Raw genomic sequence first — 17,643 nt, forward strand, 5'->3', positions numbered from 1 at the left:
CCCCATACAACTGCAAATGCCCCATTCTGACCCCAATCCCTCCCCTCCCGGCCCCCACCCCCCAAAAAGTGTCTCTGGTTCATAGTTTTTTGTTGATTTTGATTTTCACTTTCTTATAGTTATTCATTTTCCTGATCCCTTATTTAAGTTTTCTAGATTCCTGCTATGAGTGAGACCATCCGGTATTTTTCTTTTTCTTTTTGGCTTATTTCGCTGAGCATGATCCCTTCCAGCACCATCCATGTTGCTGCAAATTGCATGTGTTTATCTTTTTTGAATGCTGAGTAATATTCCATGGTATATATGTACCACATCTTCTTGATCCAGTCATCTATTTTTGGGCATTTGGGCTGTTTCCAAAGCTTAGCTATTGTAAACAGTGCTGCTATAAACATAGGGGTGCAGGTGCTCTTTGGAATTGATGTTTCTGTGTCCTTTGGGTAAATACCTAGGAGTGGAATTGCTGGATCATATGGAAGCTCTATGTTTAGTAGGTCCAGAAATCTCCACACAGCTCTCCACAGTGGTTGGACCAGTTTGCACTCCCACCAACAGTGCAGGAGAATTCCTTTTTCTCCACAACCTCGCCAACATTTGTTGTTGCTAGTTTTTTTAATATGTGCCATTCTCACTGGTGTAAGATGGTATCTCATGGTAGTTTTGATTTGCATTTCCCTGATTACAAGTGATGTTGAACATTTTTTCATATGTCTGTTGGCCATTTGCATTTCCTCTTCAGAGAAGTTTCTTTTTAGCTCTTCTGCCCATTTTTTGACTGGGTTATTTTCTTTGTTGTTGTTGAGTCTCATCAGCTCTTTGCAGATTTTTGTGATCAGTCCTTTATCATTAGTGTTGGGTGCAAAAATGTTCTCCCAGTTGGTGGGGTTTCTCTGTTTTTGTTATTGTCTCTTTTGCTGTTGCACTATTTATCTTTGACGAAAGTTTCTTTGTTTTACATAAAAATGTGTTGTTTAGTATTCTGCAATCTCCATAAGTTACACTCTAGATATTTTGCAATTTATGCTCTCACAGCCTCATTAACTCTGGATTTTTACACTTTTCAATGAGCTCTAAAATTTTCAGAATATGGTTATTCTTAGTTCATGGTAGGAAAATTGACTTTTTTTTTTTTTTTTAAAGATTTATTTATTTATTTATTTATACAAGCACTGGGTACAGTCAGAAGCGCGGGAGGGTGCGAGAATTCACCAGAGCCAGAGCGGGGAGCAGAGCAGGCAGAAGGACCAAAGTACACTGCTGAGGGGAGCAGCGGGCGGCAGGAGAGGTCTGCGCGCCATGTGGGACCCTCCTCCGGTGGCCGGGGAGCAGCCGGGGATCGAACCGGCGCCGCAGAGGCTGCGGGCAGCTTCGCAACCCAGCGCTCAACCGCTGCGCCACCGGGGAGGCCCAGGAAAATTGACTTTTATAGATTAAAAATAAAGAAAAAGTAGTAACTGCAAAATTACTGACATCTAGCCTCCACTGAGTTCATTCTTCTTTCATTCCCAACTATGGTGCGTGCTTTGCCCCAGTTGGCTGGTTGTATGGAACTTGATTCCTGTGTCTCTGCATATGATACAACTTAGGTTGCTAATCTGAAGAAGCAGATCAGCAGCCAGTGGTAAGTGTGTCAGGCCTAGAAATCCTAGACCTAGCAGGGAGGAACTTTAGAGATCATTAGCCTCAGATGGGGAAACTGAGTCCCAGAAGGTCACATGTCTTGCAGAACTGAGTCTAGAGTTCTACTCTTAAACCCCTTAGCTAAGCCATGCTGTCTCTATTTTCATGTTAATATTCACCTTTTCTACTAAAAACAGTCTTCAGATTGTGAATTTGACTTCTTAAGAAAGATAAATTACCTAACACATCTTTTCAGCCAAACTTCTTAATGTCAATAACCTACGGTATCAACCTGTTTTCTAAAACATCCCTTGGGTTACTTCGGGTGAATGAGGGATGGTGTGGAGATGGTATAAATGCCAGTCTGTAATTGTTTAGAACTGTTCTGGGAGTACGTTCAACTGGAATAACCCTGGCAATAGGGAAAGTGTGGCGTGGTGCTGACTTGTGACCCTTCCCTAGGGAATGAGCTGTGTCGGGAGACCCATTGCATCTGTAACACAAGGTCTCCAGTTTGTGCTCCCAGGCACTGGACGGGCAGCTGGCCACAGTGCCTGGGAGATGACCATTCTATGGCTTTTTTGTTCTTGAGATTTTGCTTCAGTAGATAGGTACATAAAGGTAGAGAGGTAAATAAAGCTGTTCTTTGGCTTTTATAAGGGAGACCAGGCAACATATATTAAGTGTTGATCACAGTGGTGGGACCTGGGAATTTCGTGCTTAAAACACATCCATAAGGACTTAGTCCATGGAGTCGACAATTCCAAGGAAAGGTCACCATTTTGCACTCCAGAAATCTGGCTGCTTTTGGCATGTTGGATTAGTGAAATGCACAAGTCTTAGCAGAGTAAACTGACTTTTACCTGCCTATAGGTTTGTATCCTGATGGAAGGATATCTTTAAGTCTTACATGGCGGCATCCTTACTCTAACTTTCAGTGCCACTCTCCACATTCCCTTCTACCTGACCTGTTTTCTCTCACTCAAGCCTTTCTCAGAGGCCAGACCAGTGCCCTTGCCCCTAAATATCTCCAGCTGTTCTTGCCTTTGAGCTTTTGAGCATGTTTCTCCCCTCATTTGGAATGCCCCCTCTTCCCTTCTCTAAATTCTGCTCAATCTTTGAGGCCAATTCAATTACCGTCTCTCTTCAGAACTCATGTGGCATCCATGCCCACGCCATGGATGAGACGGCCACAGCTCGGCTTGGCGAAGACAGGGCTCTGGACCTAGACTGCCCGTGTGACCTCAGACTGGAACCTTGCCCGGCCTAGCTTTCTTCATCTGTAAAAATGGGAATGGTACTTGCACTTAGCCTGTGGTCTTGCTTATTAAATGAGCTCATACCATTAAAGCCTGTAGGACAGTACCTACCATATAAGTGTTCATTAACTGTTAGTTGTTACTGTCCCTTCTAGCATGTATTTGATCGTGACCTCTCTTGTGTTGCTATATAATGGTTTTAAGTTTCTATTTTTTGGCCCCTGGTGAAGTGGTAAAGTCCTCTTATGAAGAAAAGGGCTTGATTTTACATTTTGTTAACTCTTTTCAGACCTACATGTCCATATAATAGATCCCCAATATATGAAACTATTACTATATTAAAGAAAATAGATGGACAGGGTAAGGAATTGAAAAGAGAGTCTTCATTTCACAGATGGGGTTTTATTATGATTTTTTCGCCATGTAATAAATTCTTTGGCAGAAGCACTGGAGAAGCACATTGCAGAGAGGAGTCCTGATGCTGGAGGAGCTGCTGGAGGGGTCCTCTGACATCCAGCTGGAAGTCCTGGGGGCCTCAGCTAGGGCCTCCAGTGAGCCTTTGGTGTCCTTTCTGTGATGAAGATGCTATGTTTCTCCTCTTAGGCTGGAGCAAGACATTAAAAAGTTAAAGGCTGACCTGCAAGCCAGCAGGCAAGTGGAACAAGAGCTCCGAAGTCAGATCAGCTCCCTCTCAAGCACCGAACGAGGGATCCGCTCAGAAATGGGCCAGCTCCGGCAGGAGAATGAGCTGCTGCAGAACAAGTACGTGCACCTTTTGGGCCTTTGGTTGTGAGCCAAGCAGCCTCGCCCTTTCTCTTATTTCCAGGGATTAGAATACAAGATTTATGATGACAAAGGGACTTTGCAGAGAGGTTTTTAAATAAAATGTTTGGATATTTAGTGCCACGTGTTCAGTATGTTATAAAATCTATAAGACATTGCAATAAAGTAATTTATTAATATTGCTATTTTGTTTTCTCTCATTTAATAACTTCTCAGTTTAAAAATTGTTACTGAACTTTTGTGGTAATATAAGTAATGCTTTTATCATAATGTATATAAACGTATAGAAACATAGTAAAATATGTATAAAATTGACAAATTCTGCCACATTTTGAAATCTTGTTCCTTTGCATGAAAGTTTCCAGAGGATTAGATGTTATTTACTTTGATTTCCAGAAGTAAAAAAATGACATTGATGTGAAGAAGCAGGAAAAAAATAGCTCTTCTGTATGAATTCTTTTATGCCTTCCACTGATCAATTCTGTAATTACTACTTGACTCAATGTGGGTCTGTCCTTTTTTTAATTTCTAAGCAATGTGTGTCTGGGGGTAATGATTACTATTACAGGCTCTGAACTTGTTGGGCTTTCCCCATTGCTAGAGGAGTCCTTCAACATTTTTAAGGAACATAAATCAAAAGCTAGAGCGTTATGAGCAAATCACCTCTCTACTGCTTCTGAGCACATATGTCATAGCTCTAGCCTTGATGTGTAAATATTTCACCTTTTAGAGAGGTATTGAGATAAACTCAGATTGGTAGGTAAAACTAGGGGTGGTAATGGCAGGCTGAAATTTCTATCTGAAATAAAGCATCCGGTGACGCTGACTCTGAGCTCTATTTTGGGATACGTTGAGAAAACATCGCACAGCTGGAAAGGAAAGGCTGCAGCATAATTGTATTCAGACAAAGAAAGACCTTCCCCCTCCTACCCTTCACCTCAGTTTCAGTGGGCTGGTTCCATCAGTGGTTCTTCAGTTATACTGAAATTCAAGGTGCTTTGGGGCACTAGAATTAGTATTACAGATATCTTTCTCTCTTATAGAAACTTATTTTATCCTATTATCTGGATTACCTTCATAGAGCAGAGGTTAGATATGATTCTTTACCTTATAAGGCAACTTGCTTATTGGTGTTTAGGAATTGTTACATAATATTGACAGTATGCTTTCCCTGAGCCCTCTTGGAGACTACATAAATGATTTGCTGTTCAAACCTCCTGTTCATTTGGCCTCAAAATGATAAACAGGAGCCATGTCTCTCCAGGGTTTATAGTGGGCATTTGTAACTGTAAAATTCTGTATGACGATCTTGTCCATATAGGTTACATAATGCTGTGCAAATGAAGCAAAAAGACAAGCAGAATATCAGCCAGTTGGAGAAAAAGCTAAAAGCTGAGCAGGAAGCCCGAAGTTTTGTAGAAAAGCAGTTAATGGAAGAGAAAAAAAGGAAGAAGTTAGAAGAAGCTACTGCTGCCCGGGCTGTTGCATTTGCTGCTGCGTCTAGGTATGTCCATGACACCGGAGTAGTTAATCCAAGGTTGGCTTTCCTTGTACCCAGACAGACAGGGGAATTAGATGCCTTGGGCAGGATTGGAACTACAACAGTCTTACACGGATGGATTGATGTTAAGTACTGTTTTATTAGCTAGTTTAAACCCCATCTGTGCAAGCTTGCACTTCCTTATAACAGCTTCATCTTTCAGTGACCTCATCTATAAAGTGGGATGAGAGAATTGCTGTCTGGGAGGCAAAATGCTGCTCATAAAAATGGTTTTCAGTCACTTTCTGTAAGACTGATCATTACTGCATGCTTTGAGAGATTCGAATCTGGAATTATATCACTACTCTCTACTCAGTATGTGTGTTTGGGGGATGTTTTGTTTTAAAATGAAGTAAGGTAAAAATCTTGGTTCTATGAGCACAACCTGTTCATGTCTTTGTTGGATGTCAGCAAACTGTGAGATGAGCTAGAAAAGACAAATCACTATTAAGTATCATCGTATCTGTGGAGTGATGAAAAATGGGGACTACTTCCTGTACCTCTGAAAAGTATACAAGTACTGTATTCCGGAAACTGATAAGTAATGGCTATCTGCATTCCAGTAAAGTAAGAAGATAGTTAAGAACTTTTTTTCTTGCTTTATCACTTTTTCTTTTTCTTTTACTTAGTGAAGACCATTTGCATGGTGGGGATCAGTTACAGGTTTACAGATATAGAGTGAGGATAAACTATCATTTATTTCATCTTACGTTTCTATCCTAATTTGTATCTATGTGATGTCTCTCTACTGTAATTCTTCCTTGAGTTTTGCTTTTTTTGTATTTGGCATTTCAATAGCCTTTCGAGTCTGGCATTTGCAGAGTAATTGATGAACCAGCATTTCATCTCTTAGGAGGTAATAGAGAAGGATCTTGTCTCTTGTGTGGGCCTGCTTACCTCCAGCCAGCTATATGCCACGAGTGCTGAGCTCAGTTGGCCCATCAGCATCTAAACAGACTCACAAAGCTGTTAACTAGCCTACCTAGGATGTGGGGTTTTTGGTTTGGTTTGTTCATTTATGTAAAGATTTGTAAGCGTTTCTGCAGTGCTGACGCTGACAGGACATTTTCCTGAACAGTTATGTAGTATTGCTTGTACTGTCCTTAATTCTCTGAGCATCTGCCCTTAAGAGAAAAGAAATCCACTGAGGAGTGCATGTCAGTATCTTAGTCATATTGTTCATTGTCTCTTATGCCTGAAAATTAGTAAATTGGTTTCAGCATCTACCATACGCCCCCTTTGCTTCCAGTGAAGCGTATTTGTTTTGGTCTTACCCTTAGATGGTCCTTCTTTGCCATCAATTATGTACAGGCTATTTTTAGTCTTAAGTAAATCTCACTTTTTTTTTGGTAGGCAAAGGATACCTACTTTCTCCGTTGGACTGTTTGTGAAACTGAACAGTTAATCAGCTTTGGATTGGCCCATTGCCATCATCTGTTCTATGGTGTCCTAGTGTTGTGTCTCTTGTAGCCTCACTTTTCTTCTCTGGAAAATGGGATAATATGCCCTACCCCCTTAAAGAAGGTAGAATGGGTTAAGTTTCTTGTCTGCTGGAGGCTGCCTCATGTTAGACACCTAATTAATGATAATTATTTTAGCTCTTTGTTGAAATTATCAAAGAACAGAAAGAATGGGCAATGATGATATTTCTTTTAAAGTTTTAGCTTTTAGCTCATCTGCTCAAAGCTAAAACCTGACCATTCCAGGATTTTGAGAGACATTATCAGTCTTGCAATATAAGTAAGCCTAGTCTTTTAAATCTCTTTATTTTCTTCTCTTCTGTTTCGAAAGGGGAGAGTGCACTGAAACTTTACGGAATCGAATCAGAGAGCTAGAAGCAGAGGGCAAGAAGCTCACCATGGACATGAAGGTGAAAGAAGACCAGATAAGAGAACTAGAACTAAAAGTTCAGGTAATTGGAGAACAAAAGACTTTCTTGTACTTGAATTCCCCTTCTACATTAGGGTTGTGCAGTACACTGCAGCGTGGATACAGGCCAAATCCCTTTGCATCTGAAAATCTCTATGTGGCAACATGATTTGAAGCACTGATCTTATCCATCTCATTTCAAGTTATATTTAATTTAGCTGGATTCTAACACAAGTCAGAAATGTTGATGGTCTCTTGACATGTTTTATACCAGAATTTAACTCTACCATAGATTCATTTCACTTTTTTAGGGTATAGATCAGATTAGTGTCCTTTGAACTTACACATCTCTTCTTGACCCTAACCCCGTGTTTATCACTAGGGAATTGAACCTTTTGCATCCTTCTGAGACTTGCAGATTGCAGTTCTGAGCAGTGTGGCTTGAGGAAAGCTGCCAGTGCTAAGGAACAGCCAGGTTTTAGACTGTTTATACTTAAGCCACATATTTGGCACTGGCTCCCCAAAGGAATATATAAAACTAATGTCATATATTGTAATGTTACAGTAGCTTGAGTCATGTGGAATTGGTAAGAAATTATTGGCAGGTTAGTAGAGACGAAGCCAGATGTATGTAGTGGGGGTACATCAGGGTGGACAGGCAGCAGCAAGGAGTGGTCAGTAAAAAGCTTTGGGATAGCTCAATAACTAGAGATAAGAAAATAAACTTAAGTGCTAACCTAATACCACATCAAACAGAATTTTAGATGAAAAGTTGAATGCAGGAAAAAAAAGCCTTTCTTAAAATTATGTGAAAATGTAGAATTTGATCTTGCAGTGGGAGGAATTTCTAGACAAAAACAATGGAAGAGGGCCTCCCTGGTGCCACAGGGGGTTATGCACCACACTATGAAGCATTCCGCATCCTCTGCAGCACGAGTTCAATCCCTGGTCAGCCAGGGAGCAACCCACATGGCGCAGCAGACCTCTCCTGACTTGCCTTGCTGCTCCCCTCAGCAGCATATTTCAGTCAGTCTGCCTGTTCTGTTCCCCACTCTGTCTCTAGTGAATCCTCTCACCTTCCACATCTCTGGCCTGTACCCCAGCTCTTGTATGCATAAATGAATAAATCGTTAAAAAAAATTGAAATGAAGCAGAAGGAAGAGTAATACCTAATGGTATCACAAATTTATCTGTTAAAAAATGGAAGATATCACAAAGGAGAAGGAAAATGAAAAATTTTAATTGGAAAGGATACAGATATTGCAACAAATGCTATAAATTAGGAATTAAGTACTCTTTTTTTTTTAAGATTTATTTATGAATACAAGAGCTGTAATTTTTATACTCTTAAGCAATAAGGTCTATACCTACAAAACACCAGGATTCTGTGTTTTATGGCCAAGTTGATACTGGGATCTAACTTGTGATTTCAGGTTTGTAGACACTGATACCAAAACTATCTTGTAACATTGCTGCTTTAATGATATTGATAGGAACTTCGGAAGTATAAGGAAAATGAGAAGGACACTGAGGTGTTAATGTCAGCCCTCTCAGCCATGCAAGATAAAACGCAGCACCTGGAAAACAGCCTGAGCGCAGAGACAAGAATCAAGCTGGACCTGTTCTCTGCACTGGGGGACGCAAAGCGACAGCTCGAGATTGCCCAAGGTAGGAGAGCGGCAGGCTCCAGGTGCGGAGATGTGGCTGAGAATGCACAGAGACAAAAGAGCAGAGCTCCCTTAGAATTCAGAACTAAAGTCATTTGTTTTCTCATCAAATGATTTGATAAGTGTCCACCATTAACATCTAGGAACTATCACATTAATTCATGTTGTACACACACTGAGATGAGAACGTGTCAAGTGCAGGACAGAGAGAAGAGTATGCGTTTCTGTGCTCAAGGACCTCCAAATAGTTGAAGAAATAGAGACCCCAGAGGTACTGGTATAGCGGTATGGACGGGGTCTGTGGGAGCATAGGGAGGCAGGGACTACACAGGACTGGAAAGTTAGAAAGGTCCCTTTATCAAGAGTGCTGGTCTATGAGCTGGGTCTTGAATGATGAGAAAGGGTTAGCCCAGTGAAGAGCAGCATTGTGGGCATGAAGGACAGAAGAAACAGCTTGAGCTCTGCTTAACTGGAATGAAGGTTGCAAATGAGGAATGATGGGAGAGCAAGTTTTATTCCCTCAGCACGTATTTCCTGAGGCCTACTATATGCCAGACACTGCGAATCCCTGTGGGGGGGCGGTGGCTAGTTTGACATGATTGGTAGTCATAGAAGATCCTTTGAATGAGTAACATTTGAGCAGAGACTGAAAGGGAAAGTGTGCACAGGCCACTTAAATCTCTGGAGAAAAAGCAGTTTGGGCAGAGGGAGTCTGTGTGGTGGCCAGCAGGCTGCAGCTTGAGTAATGGGGGGAGCCGGAGTCAGACGCAGCAGCAGCCATATTCTGCCAGACCTTTCCCCATGGGGAGAACTTTTGGAGTTTACTCTGCGTGACATGGTAGCTCTGGAAGGCTTCTGAGCAGAGATATAACAGCACCTAATGAAAAGAAATTTTTATTTTATTGAGGAAATTGAATAGCTACCAATGGACTACTGAAAACAGTTTCCAAAGAGTTGACTTAAGTAGAAGGAAAAGAACATTTCAGCAGGTACTTTCAGAGCATTCACACTTAGTCTATGCAAACATACTGGAAGCTACAGGAGAGACATAGATAAGCCACAGGGGAGACAAAGTGGGGATCCCCTAGGGCAGTGGTGCTCAAGTTTTTAGATCTTAAGGTCCCTTTTACACTCTTAATATTATCAAGTACCACATTTCCAGGTAGATTATATCTATAAATATATACCTATTAGAAATTAAAACACGTTTATTCATTTTAAAATAACATGATAATCATTGTTAACATAAATAATGCTTATTTTATGAAAAATAACTGTATTTTCCAAAACAAAAAATGTAGTGAGAGAAGTAGCATTATTTTACATTTTGCAAGTCTCAAATTTCTAGCTTATAGAAGACAGTTCAGCTCTCGTCTCTGTTTCTGCAATTCAGTCTGTTGTAATTTCACTTCCATTTATGAGGGAATGAGTGTAGAAAGCAGATAATGCCTTAGTATTATTATGAAGATAATTTTGACCTTACTGGCTATACTGTGAGATTTGCTGTACCAGGGTAAGCCAAGCAGAAAGGCCTGCTGCCGGTACCTAGAGGGAGAGGACTTGAAAGGCCAGAGGAGAAACCAGGGATGGCTTCAGAAAGGAGGAAGCGTTGTGTGGGCTTTGAAGGATGAACGCTGAGAATGGCAGGGAAAGGACATTTTCACCTAAGGGAACAGTGTAAGTGAAGGAAAGAAAGTGTTGGAAATGTCCAGGTGAGCAGTCCAGTAGCCTGAAGCTGGGGGACATAGGAGAGTGGGGAGAGTAGGAGGCGCATGAATGAAGTCATACTGGAGAAGGTATCCTCTAGATTTTAGGAGAAGGGGGTGATGCATTGTGGCCATTATTTTGGAAGTCTCCGTCTAGTTGTGGTGCAAAGGGTGGATCTGAAAGGTGAGCGAGCTTGAGTGCCCGCAGAGGCCAGTTAGGACGCTTTCACCACCTTCTCTCTAAGAGATGATGAACATGGAGGAAGAGGGGAGTGAGGGAGAGGGAGGGTGCCTGGAGGGCCTGGGAACTGAGGAAGTAGTGCAGAACAGATTGAAGAGAAGAGAAGAGGACATGAGTTTGCTTTAGCATGTTTTAGTTTGGAGTTGCTTCCCAGATCCCCGGTGAAACATCATCATATGTCAGTAGAAATTTGGGGTCTAAACCCCAGAGAGAAAGCCAAAGCCTCTGGGGGGTGAGAGTGGAATATAGAAGTTGTGAGAAGTTAGTAAAGCCGTGGGAGTGACTTGGGATGGCCCAGGTGGTGGAGCAAGAAGAGGGGGGCTCAGAATCAGGTGTGTTAATCTGTTCACTAAAGGGAGGCATTTATAAAGGTGGCCTGGGAGACCTTACGTGAAGGTGCGCTTCTGACCGTACATGCACTGGTCTTTTTGCCTGCCTGGCTCAGCTCCCTGAGAACTGGATTTGCAAACTTGGAAGAGGCTCTCCCCTGGAGGAAGCAGCATCTGCTCTCAGACTAGCCAAGGGAGCTTGGCTTTCCCTGCACCAACTGTGCTTCCTTGTCAGCCCAGGAATTTGTAAAGCAACACAGAAGCAAAGAGAACTGCCTTTTCCCAAGCTCTGGGAATATTTGCATGCTACTGATGAAAGAAATCAAATTGAAATCTGCATGGAAGAAGATAGAGTAGCCCGTATGTCAGAAGCCATTAGGTATTGTATTCTTCTGAGGGAAGGAGGATTCTTAATGCTTAGGGGACGTGCAGGAAGTCAGAGGGCACCCGTCTCTCCTCATGCCCTGTGTGCTGCCTTCCCCACTACTCCCCTCTGTCTAATAAGAACCCAACTTTGTAATTCAAATCAAACCTCTTGCATTTCTCCTTCCTACTCTCTGTCATTTGATTCATCCTGGTTCCATAACAACTTTCATCTCTACTATATCATTTTTAAAAATATGCACCCAGCCTCCCTTCAGGTCTCTTCCCATCCTCTGTAGGATTCAAAATTGGTATCACTCAAATGCACCTCTTTCTTGGTCGAACATTTAAATTTGTTCTTCCCCTGGGAGACTGGGAAGCTTCAAAGCAACATGGAGATTACGTGGACTTTGAAACAAAGTGGGTTTAAATCCTGCCCTACCTCCTGATAGCCGAGTGGCTTCTGGGCAAGTGCAGGGTTGCCGCGCTTCCGCTTTCTCTTGGGGGGCTAGGGCTAGAGCAGTGGCAGAAAGCTCGACACACGCTCTGTCCTCAAGGAACTCCTGGTCCAGTGGAGAGGTGATGGCCACAAATCATCACCCCAAGTGAATAGTTAGAAGAGACAGAGGAAGGAGGTCGTAGGAGGCAGAGATCTGAATCCTGCACTGCCTGTCATTCAGCCTCTCTGTGAGTCAGCGTCCTCATCTGTAAAATGGAGGCGGATGAGAATAACTCCCACCTCATCAGGTTCTTGTGAGAAATAAACAAGGTAGTGATACTGACTAACTAGCTACTATAATTATTATTACAAAGACTAACATGACAGAAAAGTTTAGTTGGAAAGTATGTTTTAAAGGAAAGTATGTTGATTGAGCATCTAGGATTTGTGAGGGCCAGGGAAGGCCTCGTGAGGAGGTAGCAGAAGAGTTCTCAGGCCTTAGCAATGCAGAGAGGGCATGGGGAGCACAGAAAGGAAGCAGCCGGGGCAGGCAGGAGCTGCTGGGTGGATCAAGTATCTAAGCCTAGCGAGAGAGAGGGTGTGCTTGTGCTGAGGAGGGGATGTTGTTTGAAAGCCCAGCCAGGTGCAGACAGAGGGGCCCTGTGCCAGGAGGCGGGGCCAGCCGCCTCCATCACAGGAGCACCCCAGCACAGCAGCCACAGAGCCCCATTTATTTTGCATAAGACAACCTAGGGGCAGAGTATATTTCCATGACTGATTCTGAGGCCTCAGTTGTTCTTTATTTCTTGCTTTGACACCTCCCAGCAGACTGTTCCAGCTCAAGAAGTGGCGCTACGGTTTAAATCCCGCACCCTCGTAGGCTGCTGCAGGATTGCCATGCTGGAGACAGGGCTCCTGGGAATCGATGTCTTTGCTGCGTCATCACCACATAACCCAAATCCCTTTGTTCTGGTAAACCGTGGCCCACTACCTGGCCTTGTACTGCCTCTGGGCTGAGAACCAGGTCCATGTTTTTCATGGTTTCAAAAAAAAGATTAAAAACAGTGTGTGGCGCACAATGCCTAAAATATTTACTATTTGGGCCTTTACAGGAAAAGTTTGCTGCCCTTACAAACCATCAAAGCTGGAGTTGTTTACCCTGAAGCCAGTCCACTTGGCTTGACCCAGGAGGGCTTTGTGTTGGGTGCCCCCTTCTCACTAATGGTGGGTCTTTGATCTTCCAGGACAAATTCTTCAGAAAGACCAGGAAATCAAGGACCTAAAACAGAAGATAGCGGAAGTCATGGCCGTCATGCCCAGCATAACGTACAGTGCCGCCACCAGCCCCCTAAGCCCCGTGTCCCCCCACTACTCATCCAAATTTGTGGAGACCAGCCCCTCTGGACTTGATCCCAATGCCTCTGTTTACCAGCCCCTGAAGAAATGAAGACCAGCAGCGTGTTCTGCCCAACCTTTTGGTTACCAGAAGGCATCGCAAAGGAGCATTTCTGGCAGTCAAGATAAAAGAAGTTTATATTGTGTTTCGTGAGACGGTGTATGTTGTCATTTTTAAAAAGGGGGGAAGGTAACATCCAAATCTGACCAGAACTGCCCATCAGTTTTTCTTGTAAATTTTTAGAAGACCTCACGGAACTTTACGATTCTTTTTTTTAGGCCAATACATTAAAACCATTCTTGGATTTCTAGTAGCCAGTTTTGCCTTTTATGCATTCTTAGTTTCCTCTTGAAGAAGAAGAAAGCAGATCTTGCTCCTCAACCCTTTTATTTTTGTTGCGTTTTTTCCTTAAATAAGCAAGCAAAACTTGCACATTGGATTCACACGGGATGCTGATGAAAACCTTTAGTTTTTAAGGTGAATGGGCTAGATAACCTAATGCGGCTTTGACTTCAATAGCTGCACTAAAAATGATTATTGATATTATAGGAAACAAAAATTGATTTCCCCTTCAAGGACCAAATATATTCAAGGAGTGTCATTTAAGCTGAGGGGAGAGATCAGGTGATGAGCCTAGTTGTGAGAACATTTGAGATGCTCGTATTCCCATTGGTGTGTTCAGTCCTGGGAACTGCTAGCGGCAGTCTGTTTCACAGTGCCTTGGGAAGAGACATTTCAAGAGGAAACTTGACAATTTTAAACTATTTTCCCCCTTGACTGTCATCTTTCTTCTGTCTGTATCAAGCTCACTGTGGATCCTGCTGTAAAACTGGTGGGTGGCTGGGCTGTTGGTGACCCCACAGCTACACCTTCTGCTTCCTCCCATAGAAACACCACAGTGTTCTGGACTTGACTCGGGGGGAGCTGCTGGGAAGAGTTGCTGGGCGGTGTTTGTGTACAAGAGACTGTTACAATGGCTAATAAAAGCTGCAGTTCTAGGTTTTGCTTTTTTTTTTTTTAATCCATTTTCATTTAACTGTGCTTTCCACTCTTCATCATCTTGTGTTTGACTATTTAAAAGAAACTTGACTATTCCTCAGCTCTTGTGCCAAGGAGAGTTTTTTTTTTTTTAAGAGTTTAAGCTCAAAACTCTGCACAAAGATTTTAGTTCCAAGTGTATATTATACATTGGTAGAAAAGTGTTTGCACTGGCAACTTTTGGAAGTGTTTAAGAATTGGGGTGGGGGTGGGGGGAGGGCCTGGGAGAGGGAGGGACAAAGCAAAATTGTATTTGGAAACTAGGAAAATGAAGAAACCAAATAGACTGGTTTTGCTTCCTTGCCATGGATGCTGGAAGGACACAGTTCTTCTAAAATTTCCTGTTAATTGGCATGTATGTCTCATTTAAAGCAAATTAAGTAGGACAAGCAAGTCAGTAAAATAGAAGTATTAAAAAGAATCATCCTTTTAATCACAGATCTTATGTTGGGATAAAAAAACTTCTAGCTTTAGCCAGGCGTGCATGTTGCTGCCATTTTGCATTTTTGAATCATCTTGTGTAATTGTCACCATGAAAGTGTTACTCAGAATTGTCACAGATTTTTTCATCTTTGTGCAAAAACATGGAATATTGTCACTGACTTTGTGTTAAGGTTCCCCCCCCCCCCATTCTGCTGCCGTTTGGGACACTATTTTCGTTAAATACTTGGTCTTGGCTGCATTCTTTCTTTCTTTCTTTTTTTTTTTCCTTTTCCTGTGGGGTTCAAAAGAATAAACGTTTTCTTACAGATAAAACTAGTTTTCTGCCTTTTTAACTTTCCAGGAGGGCACGACAAGGTAGACTGATCTGAGTAGCCTTCGGTGACTGCTCTGGTCCCCCCCCCCCCCCATCTCAGCACCCTGCCACAGAGCAGTGTCCCGTGTGGTGGGGAGCCACCTGGCCTTGGGAGGAAGCCATCCGGGTCTCACGCCGACTTTAGTTCTAGTCTTAAGACATAGTCAGTCTCATCCTCTTCCCCTCCCCTTTCTTACTCTCTCCTTCCTCCCTCTTCTCTCTCTGCATCTGATTAGAGCCTAGGCTGACCATTTTCTGTACAATCCTTTCCTCAAAGAGCAAGTTGGAGGTGGGATGGAAGGATAGTTGCTGAGAAAATCTTGCAAGTGAATTTCCTTCCATTTTCCATAATCTTTGTCAGGCCACTGGGTGACCCATACCCTTTCGGGTTTCTTATCTCTACAGATCCTGCGCTGACGTCCAAGGTGGCTGCTTCCATCATCCCCCTTGTGTCCAGAGGTCCTGCCTGTTTTCATCTTCTGAGAACCAGCTGCCTTGTTTGGCCCTTGTTTTCCTCTCTTGGCCATTGTTATATTGATCTTGGCTGGAGTTTTGGAAAATTCTACTCTTGGCACCTCAGCCCCTTTCCAGATTGCTCGGTAGCCTTCCTGAATCTCGGCTGTTTAGGCTCTTGCAGACATACCTCACCATGAGCGGGGTCCCTGGGGATGCCCCAGCTTGGCCTACCCTGGAGGACTATGTCTGCCTCCAGCATTCTCCTTGGCACTTTCTCCTCCACCAAGGAACTCTCCAATTGTCTTTGTTGTTTAGCCCTATCAAAGAATGGCTCCGCGTACTGCGACATTATCATTTATGACATGCCATAAAGCAGCATTGGCCATTCTGGATGGCTAAATATTTACACAAAGAGAGAGCCGAGTATGTTTTGACTGGCAGAACAACCTCTCTTTATTGACATCTCCCCACTAGACATAGGAGAACACTGTTGATAATCCTTCCAAGAGGTCTTATAAAATGAGAATGAACAGTTCCTCGTGACTTAGCCTGAAGGAAAGGAACAGTCCTTCTACCACCACCATGCTCCTGGCTGTGTTGACTGGGCAGGAACGTGGGAGGGCTGTCATTTCTAACTGCTGTGATCACATTGCTTCTTGCAAAATGCACACGCCAGAGGGAGCTGCCGAAAACCTGCCCCAAGGCCAACTCAAGTTCCACCAGTCAACTGTTGTCAGGTGGGTCACAGTTACTAGGACCTCAGACCTGTAAATGCCTGGTTTTCTGCGACTCAGTGACATCACTGCTGAGCTGCTTTGCGGGCCTGGCAGAACTTGGCTAAAGGCAGCCCCGTACCCCAGGACTCCTCTTTGGCTCTTGGCCACGCATAGTGTGCTGGCCCAGACAAGCCTTCTAGGCAGAGACCAGAAACTGCTGTCAGCTTCCCCACTTCCCCCTTAACCTTTCTGAGGTGAGGGCTGTGTCCTCTTTAAGGAGTATCATTCCTTAACGCCCTGCCTGCCTGGAGGAGTTGCTATGGGAACTAGGTGACTCAATGAAAAACAGAGCCTGCAAGCTACGGTGGGGGCCCCCAGACGGATGTCCTGAAGAATTGCAGCAAGCAAGCAGCCAGGAATTCCTGTTCCTGGGGGGCGCTCCATCCCCACAGCACCACTCCTATGTCCTACTCCTCAAAAGGGCATTTCAGGTCTGCAGGCCAGCAGCAGCTGGGAAACCCCTCTTCCCCCGACGCCTCAATCTGACTAACTTTCCGGCCTGAAGACTAAAACTCCGTCACTCGTCACTCGCTCTGGTAGTTCAGAAAAAAGTCAACATTCAGGTTTTGTAAATTCAGAGTGAAGAGCTTAATGGGTAGGAGAGGCCAGCTGGAGGTAAGAACAGGCTTTACCTTTACCTACGTGTTGTCTACAATCTGCCCCTCCCACCCCCTGAGAAGGTGAGCTCTGTGAGGGCAGGGAGTCTTTCATCTGCTTATCAACTACTGTAACCCCAGAGCCTAGAACAATGACTGCCATGTCTCAGGCGCTCAATAAATCATTTTGAACGAACACGGTTAATAAGTGGACGTGTCACCTGCAGGGCTGTGTCCTCACTTCCGAGCCTCTCCTTAGCTGCGCGGTGAGGATGGCAGCGTAAACTGCCATTTCTGGGAGAGGAGAAAGTGTGAAGAGGCAAATTTACCATGACATCTTCCATCTGCCTGTCTCTGCTTTCTGCTGAAACCTTCCTTTTCTTGTCAGATTTTCTCTACAAACTCCTGCTTGACTTAGCCAGGTGCGAAGATTCCTAAACAGCTGGATGCCCAGGAACAATCACTTTGCTGTCAGGGAAGCCTTGCCACCTGCAGGGAAGCTGCTGGAGCCCATCACTGCTTCACCCAGTGGGTGCTCGCAGCTCCTTTCCCCACGTGGCTACCACCCACCGCTGCTGCATCTTCTGGGGATTTTTCATTTTGACAGTAATTGAATTAGAAAGCGTTTCCTCGCGCCTGCTATCTGGTTACGTGAAGGTCGAGGATCTCCTAGCATCTGACACAGAGCCCGACTTCTTTCCTTCCTCCTTCCTCGAGCTTTGCATTTTATTCCAGCCTCAATGCTTGCTTTTCATTCCTCTGTCCCTGC

At 43.7% G+C, this 17,643-nt stretch overlaps 1 protein-coding gene across 2 annotated transcripts in view; it reads left to right on the forward strand.

Annotated features, from left to right (window-relative positions):
- MACO1 (macoilin 1) overlaps positions 1-13,263 on the forward strand; it is a gene marked incomplete at both ends in the record, with an annotated part of 49,004 nt that extends 35,741 nt beyond the window's left edge. For both annotated transcript variants that reach the window (XM_084242008.1, XM_084242009.1), the window contains 5 exons: positions 3,483-3,641; positions 4,984-5,166; positions 6,994-7,114; positions 8,565-8,739; positions 13,061-13,263. In XM_084242008.1, coding sequence (XP_084098134.1) covers positions 3,483-3,641; positions 4,984-5,166; positions 6,994-7,114; positions 8,565-8,739; positions 13,061-13,263 — 841 coding nt within the window. The remainder of the gene's footprint in view (positions 1-3,482; positions 3,642-4,983; positions 5,167-6,993; positions 7,115-8,564; positions 8,740-13,060) is intronic.
- Positions 13,264-17,643: the final 4,380 nt, after the last annotated feature.

Source organism: Talpa europaea (genome assembly GCF_964194135.1).
Source record: "Talpa europaea genome assembly, chromosome: 9".
NCBI lineage: Eukaryota > Metazoa > Chordata > Mammalia > Eulipotyphla > Talpidae > Talpa > Talpa europaea.